Raw genomic sequence first — 8727 nt, forward strand, 5'->3', positions numbered from 1 at the left:
AACCAGACCGGGAAAGAAAACAGTGGTCTAAACAGTCAACCTAAATGTTGACTGCTAGGGGGCCCACACGTACCCCAAAAGCAGAGCTCTTTCCCTCCACGTGGCGTCTCACCAATGGCTGTCTCAGCAACGGCTTCTCGAGCCACAGCACGCGTCCCCCCGTGACGGATCTCCTATTCTTTATTCGTGTAATAAATCGTGTGGCGGGTTAAAATGGTTGATTAAAAGCTCGTTTTAAAATTAGATATAGGAGGAGATATTCAACGAATGATTGTGATGTGAGAGGAGCGCGGTAACCGATGCGGGGCCCACGTGTCTGACAAGCACCTTTGACGAACCGGGCGGAGAAAAAAAGAGTAAACAAATCAGTATATAAGTGTAATTAAAGCGGGATCAGAGAATAACGAGGTCTATGCGTGGGACCCACTGTCTGATGTACGACAAGAACAAATGGCCCCGCGCTTAGCTGCGCACCCGACCCACTTTCTAGCCTGGTAATCTCTTTTTAACCGTCCGATTGAGGGACCAATTCTTTTTGTCAAATAATCAACGGTTCTGACGAGAGAAGTACAGCGACAGAGTTGAGATTTGAACGTACCGAACAGATTTTGATTTTCTTTTGGAGTTTTCTTATTTGACCCTCTGTAGAAGAATATGTTTATGCTTGTACACCCGTACTAGTTTGGTTTTTACCAAGTACACTAGCAAAGTAGGTTTGTTTAGAATATTGTAAATAACGACTTTTATTCCAATCAAGTCCTTTCTCTCACAAAATCCAAATTAGTTCTTTTTTAATATAATTTGAGTTTTAGAACAATATTAATTAAATATATTGATGACAATTAATAAATAACAATGGTAGTATTATTTTTAGGGAAATAAAAGCAATATTGATAGCAACTACAATAACAACAACAACAACAACAATTTTAACAGTAATAATGATAAATTACTTTGAACATCTCAAATTTAGAATTCTTGATTTTGTGTTGAAATAGCGAGGTTATTTTACAATTTTTTTACTCTAGCAGTTGTTAAATGAGCCAAAGAACTTGTCATAATAATATTAAGAGTAAGGCTTGAGTGCTATGAATTGCATAAGGACTTCTGTACTACGGCCTCAAAAATCTATCGTATAAACTTCAAACTTCAATTTAAGTAGTTCAATAAATTAGTTATATAATAAGCTTGTAGAATACTAATTTTTTCTATTTTTAAATTTTTTTTTACTATTTTTTATGATTTATGAAAGATGGTAAAAAATAGCCTAAAATATTGACAATTTTCTTTTATTTTTAGGCCATCTTTCATAAATCATAAAAAATAGTAAAAATTAGTAACTTACAAGCTTATTATGTAACCAATTTATTGAGCTACTTAAATCAAAGTTTGAAGTTTATACAATAAATTTTTGAGACCATAGCACGGATGACCTTATGCTATCCATAGCACCCAGGCCTTACTCTAATATTAATATTTTGGCGACCATTAAAAATTTACCTAATTAAAAATACAAGAAATTAAAATGCACCTCTTTGACAAAATAAATATGAAAATATGTTTAAACCAGTATAAAAAAATGTAATATTCAAAACTCGTACCACAAACTAAAAATTTACCCTTACTCTAATGGAGCTGTTCAGCAACACATGGGGATTAAATATTAATCTGTTCTAAGGAGGGGTTGTTCAGTAAGCTAAAGAAAGAGACAAGGAATTAAGATAGCTAAAAGAAACTAAAGGAGGGGGATGTGCCTTAAGAAAGGGACATGAGATTAAGATCCGGACAAAAGAATATTAAAGGAGGTGATCTTGATTCTCGCTAAGGAACCGGTGTTCGATAAGATTAAGCGGCTAAAAAAATTAAAGAAGGCTTAAGGAGACTCTTGCCGAACAACACAAGTTTCAATAATTTTTTGCAACTCAGTAGAAAACATTCTCTTTTCGTTGAAGTAAAACATTTTTTCAATATAATAAATTGAAGGGGGCAGACCGATTAAAGTTCCTCACTTTCTAGGTTTGACTCATATATAGATTTAAGCAGGGTATGATTGTAAATTGGTTTTCCTTAAAGGATTATTTCCTCATAATAGTTTGGTGTTTCTTCTCATTCACACTCACTCGATTGCACACACAAGCACACCAGCACACACGGGCGCTATAGTTTCTCGGCCATTTTCGTGTGCTTCTTCTCGCCCTTCTAGGGTTTCCTAAGGTTCGTCTCTCTCTCTCTCTCTCTCTCTCTCTCTCTCTAGCACTGTCTGATCAGATAGATATTCATCGATTCGCTGGATTATCTTCATTTCTGTTTGGATCATAAATTATGGCGTATATTACAATATCTTTTTGTTTTCCCCTCATTTGATTAATTGATGGAGATTTCCGATCTCTTATACAGATTTGATTTTTTTTTTACTTTTTTTTAAATCAAGTTGTATCAAAAATAATTTCCTTTTTGGATAGTTGATCCTGACATAACTGGTAAGGTATATTTATTTTACCAACTAGATCTCAAAATCTGAAAGTGACTGACATCTTTCTCCAAATAGAAATCAATTACAAAGGTAAATTTAGTTTGTGTGTGTGTTAATTTCAGATGGAAGTAGAAGAAGCAAATAGAGAAGCTGTGGAGAACTGTCATAAGGTGTTAAACATTCTCTCTTTTCCCCCAAAGGAGAAAGAACCATTCCCATACCAAGACCTCCTTGCTGCAACTGGAGACTCCATTTCCAAATTCAAACGGGTTATCTCGGCTCTAGAAAACCGCAAAGGCCATGCCCGGATCCGGCGCATGCGGAAACCCCTTTCTAATTTCGATCAGAAATTGTTTCTAGATTGTCCTGCGGCCTCTTCTCCCCCTCCCTCACTATCTCTCCAATTGCTAACCAGAAGCCAACCCGATAACCCATTAAGGGATTTGACATCAGGTGTGAGAATCCCTAATCAGATGGCACACACTGCACATTTCCAGTTCTTGCAACAACAGCAGAGCTATCAGAGATTCCAGATGATGCAGCAGATAAAGATGCAAAATGAAATGGCGAACAAGAGAAGCGACAATTGTATTAACCTGAAATTTGAGAATTCAAGCTGCACTGGAGCCTCCAGTTCGAGGTCTTTTATGTCAACTCTAAGCATGGATGGTAGTGTGGCAAATTTGGACAATAAACCGCCATTTCAGCTGATAAGTGGGTCCCACTCTTCTAGCACCATGGATGCAAGGTTTCACCATAGGAGAAGGTGCATGAGTAGAGGCGAGGATGGCAGTGTCAGATGCAGTAGTGGTGCTGGTACCAAGTGCCATTGCTCTAAAAAGAGGTTATATATATATATCTTGTTGGAATTTAATTATTTGCATTACATTTATGGCCATTTCAGGATGTATAAAAGACAAAGTCCATTATTTAATAATGAAAGTATGAAAAACAAGAAAATTACAGAATCATTTGACTTTTTGCTTAATGGAGAGAATCATCTCTCTATTCTTTTGATAGTATGATATCGTCAGATGTTGTGACAGTACTGAAATATTGTCAAAATTTGGTGCATTGCATCTTTTCTAAATTTCTTATGTGGTTTTGATAGGAAGCTGAGAATAAGGAGGTCTATTAAGGTACCAGCAGTGAGTAATAAGGTGGCTGATATACCAGCTGATGAATATTCGTGGAGAAAATATGGTCAGAAGCCAATCAAAGGCTCCCCGCATCCAAGGTATTATTACAGTATATTTTTCTTTGCTATTGTAGCAACATTTGTTTGCATTTTTATCTCTTTTTACTTGTATCAGATAGCTGTTGTATTTAAGTTGAAAGTTTCAGAAATAATGACCACAGAAGCAACAAATGTTCATTCTAGGACTTTTTTTTATATAAATAAAATAAAACTGGATTTTTGGTATACCGTTGTCTTTAGAATTACATGAAATTGTCTCCCAAAATGCATGAAGACCAATGAATTGTAAACTATAGTGTTTTTTTTAGAAGTATTTACGCAAGATGTTGTGTTTTAAAAGTACGCTCAAAGCTTAATGTGTCGAAAATTAGGAAAAAAAACAAAAACCTGTTGATATGGCTACCAATATCAAAGTACCATGTTTTTACACTTGGCCCATGCGAAAGATAGAAATTTGTAATGTTTGCAACTGTTTGCGCTCGTATTGCATTTATTTCCTTTACAAATATATTTTTTTTATTTGTTTGTTCTTTTGTGGCTCAATAGAATCCGCAGCGTAAATCTATTGCCCAAGATCAAAGAAAGGATTTTGGTGTTGGATGCATAATTAAGTGGTACATGCAAGATTTGAATTTCTATTTTTTGTTTGTTTGTAAATTACAGGGGATACTACAAGTGTAGTAGCATAAAAGGATGCCCCGCAAGGAAGCATGTGGAGAGGTGCTTAGACGACCCATCCATGTTAATCGTCACTTATGAAGGAGAGCACACTCACGCTCGCTCCGCCATCACTCCTTCCTAATTTTACCTTTTTATCTAATTTTTACACCAAATTAATTTGAACTTTCTTAATCCGTCCTTGAGCCATGGAGGTTGTTGCTCCTGTTGTTGTACATAATTGCATGAAACATTTTGAGAGAGGGAGGTGTTCTCTTGATAGATTCTAATTTGCGTAGACATGTTAGATGGAGTAGCGGTAGTGGTGACATGAGAAATTTTATGTTTTGGTAAAATTAAAACAATTTAGCTAATTTTGTGCAAGTACATTGTAGTCTTTGTTCTGTTTGAAAGGGATGCTTTCATTAAGTTTTGAATTTTTCTGTAGCTATGTATTTGAATTTGCATTTCTGGATATTGCTACTGCTGGGTGAATGGTGATGCATACATTTAGAAACATCAGAACTTCCATAATAGAAACCTCAAAGATTTTCTCCTCTCTGTCTGGTTGTCCATCTCCACAATAAGAGAAATAAAGGAGTGTTACTAATGTTTCTAGAATCTAGACTAGTAGTAGATGAAATTGAGGGTAGAATGATTGTTCGTTATTCGATTGGAACCGTCAAATCTGCAAAACGAATCACTTCTTAATATGGATGCGTCGTCAATGGATGGATTCAAAGGTAGGGTTTGGTACATCCTCCTTAGAGCTTCTTAAGGAGTCTTAAGCTTGTTTCTTTGCAAAGCTTAAAATCACTTATTTAAGTTCACTTTTTCAAGCTTGTCTCAATTTTGAAGCCACCATTCTATATGACGTATGCAATTGAATCTCTTTAAGAGAGTTAAAGATTCACTTTTTTAAATTTCTCTTGCTGAACATCTCTTATTTAGTAAGAGCTTAAATTTTAAGTCTACCTACTGAACACCCTCTTCAAGATTTATACAGAATCGTATGTCTTTGACTGGGTATCGGACCGTCCCCAACTTCATTTTCAGAATATATCTCCCATGAGATATGGACCGAAATCTATATTGGGCCTCCAAATATCTCTTTACCATTTATCCTAAGTTCTGAGCCCATTGAAGTCAAATACTGTTAATTTTGGGCTTTATAAGGCTTAATACCACATTTCAGATTCATCTTTCAGCCCTGTTAAGTGTTGGGTGTTCACGCCCTTTAACTCTGCTCAGTATAAACATGGTTAAGTTTCATTTTTTTTTTTTTCTCCTTACAAATTATAATAGGATGGCAACAAAATTTAACCATTTTCCTTCTCATTTAGGCTCATTTAAGATATAACATGTGTTTTTATATCAACTTTATATGGTTAATCGCGTTGTTGAATTTTTTTTTATTAATCTCGAGAATTACTCAAAATTATCATTGTAAAAATTAAACTATTCTGAAAAAAAAAACCGAGGAACAAATCCCATAAAATTACTCAAGTATTTAAAATACAAACCAAAAATGTGCTAACCATTTCCGACATATAGTATATAAGGACAAAAAAAAATTCAGGTGAGAATCAACCGCATCCTTTTACATAATAAAAAAAGGTCAATAGAACAAGGAAAATTGTTTTGAGGGCTTCCATTTATCTACCAATATATATTAAAACATTTTTCTCTCCATTCCAACAACTGAATTTCAAGATACAAAAGACTTGATTTTTCTTTTTTGGTATTTCTTGTAACACCCCGATATACATTTTTAATTATTTTGTACCTATTTATAATATTAGAAAATTATAAGGTTTCAATTGCAAAATTTTCAAAGTTAAATAATGCCATCGTGGCATTTTTGCTGCAGGCTGCCATGCATACCCCCTTGTTCTTTTGACGACCATTTTTATTGATACTCTACAAAAAAAAAAAAGTTAATTTTAAAAATGCTCCTGCCATCTTATTTTTTTAAACTGTCCTGACTGTCAGGTCCACGGGAGGCCCAAAAAACCCACCAGACCCCCCCCCCCCCCCCCCCCCCCCACGGGTGGTTCCCTCTTTTTTTTTTTTTTTTTTTTTTTAGAGAGAGTGATCTTAGTATTTTGATTTAAATAATTTTGCGAAGAAAAAGTTTTATTTGTTTAGAGTGTATGCCAAAAAATGAGACATTTGATATATTTATGAAGTGATGTCAGAACTATTTATAACTTTGATTTTATTTGTCAGTTAGATATCACAAATCTAAATATAACACTAATTAAGAACTTAGCCTTTATTCAAAAATTTCCAAGCTCTCACAGCTTGTTGATCTTCTTCTCTTTTTATGATTTTTCTAATATATGAATAATATATACATATACATATATACATACATATACACATATACACATATACATATACACATATACATATACACATATACACATACACATACATTATACATACATATACACATATATACATATACATATATACATACATATACGCATATACACATACACATACACATACACATACACATACACACATATACATATATAAATATATACAATTTTTTTATAAACTCATTTTTTTATAATATATGTATATATGTGTTGGGTTTTGACGGTTGAAACCCATTTATTTGCTTAAGCTGCGGAAAGAGTAAAACAAAAATTTTTGCATCTAACTTAAGCTACGGATTAAATGAATCAAGAAGATCCGTTTAATCTTATTTACAGATCTACTCCATAATTAATTTTCTAAAGCTTTAATCTATTTACCAATTAAATAGATTAATACAACAATTTATACCTTGTTTCCAAATCACAGTTGGAATGCAGACCAAGCGAGAAGAGCTACATCGGGAATGACTCGTCTCGGAGCATCAGACGTCTGATGCCTCTATCGGTTATCCACCAGGACTAACCGGAAAGCGGTTTATTTCTTTTGCCAGAAATGCTATAAACCGCGGAATTCTGTAAAAACACTATTCACAGAGAAAAGACGAAAACCCGTAAACACGAATTGTCAGTTACTCAGTTTCACAAATAAGCAAAACTGACATACTGCGAAATTCGGGAAAACACTATTCATCGATCCCGTAAATATACTTCACAACAACCCGCAAGATTATACGTCAACTACGTATAAGTTTCTTTTCTCAACCGAAACACTATTTGGGAGAGAAACCGAGAAAGAGAGAAAATACCGATTCGTTTCGACACGAAACGGTACGAGTGAATTAGTATTTTTTTCTCTCCATGCACCCCTCTATTTATAGCCTCTAAAATGGTGTGAAAAGACCAAAATACCCTATGACAAGGCATGCCACCTAGGGGGTGAGGTGTCATGTGGATAGGATTGATGACGTGTCATCTGGATAGGATCGATAACGTGTCATGCGGATAAGAACGAATCTGAAAAGACCCGAATGCCCTCGGCCCGAATACAAATAATATTCGTATAATTATTCTGAACAATTATATTTCTTGCAGTTGTTGTTTCGGTAACTTTTATACAACGTAACATGTACGTTTATAAATTAACCGTTGTTTCTGCTTGTCATTTTTGGATGACATTTATAATTTAATTATATCACGTATAATTAATTATAACCATCTTACTATTGATCATAACCAATTTATAATCAATCACAATAAGATTCTCCGATTAACTCCTATATGGTGTGACCCAATAGGATCTGTGTTATCTTGGTAAATAGAATTAAAACTGTTTTAACTTCTATAATCATGAGCGACATCTGGCAGAATACATCATGACCATCCAATTACACAGATAATGCTGTACTGTACAATATCACGATCCAGTAAACAATTTACTTGTGTCAGTTCTTCTGTCTCATAGCTATCATATCAGTTTCAAGGTAGATGTGTGTCATCCTTGCTAACTGAATATTTTATTGATCTTGAGCATATTATCAAATATAATTACTCTTGTAATTATACCGCATGCAGATAATCTAACTCTACCAAGGGGCCCAGTGATGCTATAGCTCGTACAAAAATACGAGGGACAATAGTACTTTTGGTAAACCATCACTTCCTTAGCTAAGCTATATATATGGAAGTGCTACCGTTATGACTGTTTTTTACGGACATCGTTAGATAACACTCACACATACACATCTCTTAGCTGGAATGATGAATACCTCATACTGTAGAACTTTACACTGAATGAAAACATTAATGACACGAACACAATTCTATTCAATGTTTCATTCGAGGTCTGTCAAATACCATGTTCCCAGAACATGTATCTATGTGATTAAAATGACATCTCGTGTCAATGGTTTGTAAAACTTAACCATCTTTTAATCCACATACTAACCTAGTAACGATTAATTAGTGTTCCTGCTAATTACCTTGGTCAGTGACTTTTTAAGAGTATATATCAT

The 8727-nt window shown here is 34.4% G+C and overlaps 1 protein-coding gene across 1 annotated transcript; it reads left to right on the forward strand.

The window, feature by feature from the left end:
• The first annotated feature begins 2073 nt into the window (after positions 1-2073).
• Positions 2074-4789, forward strand: LOC144555453 (protein WRKY1-like). Its single transcript, XM_078303790.1, has 4 exons — positions 2074-2214; positions 2596-3317; positions 3585-3710; positions 4335-4789. Exons 2-4 carry the CDS (start codon positions 2596-2598, stop codon positions 4471-4473), a joined length of 987 nt encoding a protein of 328 aa, XP_078159916.1. The 5' UTR covers positions 2074-2214; the 3' UTR covers positions 4474-4789.
• Positions 4790-8727: the final 3938 nt, after the last annotated feature.

The sequence above is a fragment of the Carex rostrata genome, chromosome 6, assembly GCF_964058835.1.
Source record: "Carex rostrata chromosome 6, lpCarRost1.2, whole genome shotgun sequence".
In the NCBI taxonomy this organism is placed as follows: domain Eukaryota; kingdom Viridiplantae; phylum Streptophyta; class Magnoliopsida; order Poales; family Cyperaceae; genus Carex; species Carex rostrata.

What these genes read in the sequence shown, in the direction of transcription:
- LOC144555453 (XM_078303790.1), top strand. Translation starts at nt 2,596, where the DNA reads ATGGAAGTAGAAGAAGCAAATAGAGAAGCTGTGGAGAACTGTCATAAG. An exon ending in TGCCATTGCTCTAAAAAGAG is followed by an intron (nt 3,318 to 3,584) that starts GTTATATATATA and finishes TGGTTTTGATAG; the next exon opens with GAAGCTGAGAATAAGGAGGT. An exon ending in AAAGGCTCCCCGCATCCAAG is followed by an intron (nt 3,711 to 4,334) that starts GTATTATTACAG and finishes TGTAAATTACAG; the next exon opens with GGGATACTACAAGTGTAGTA.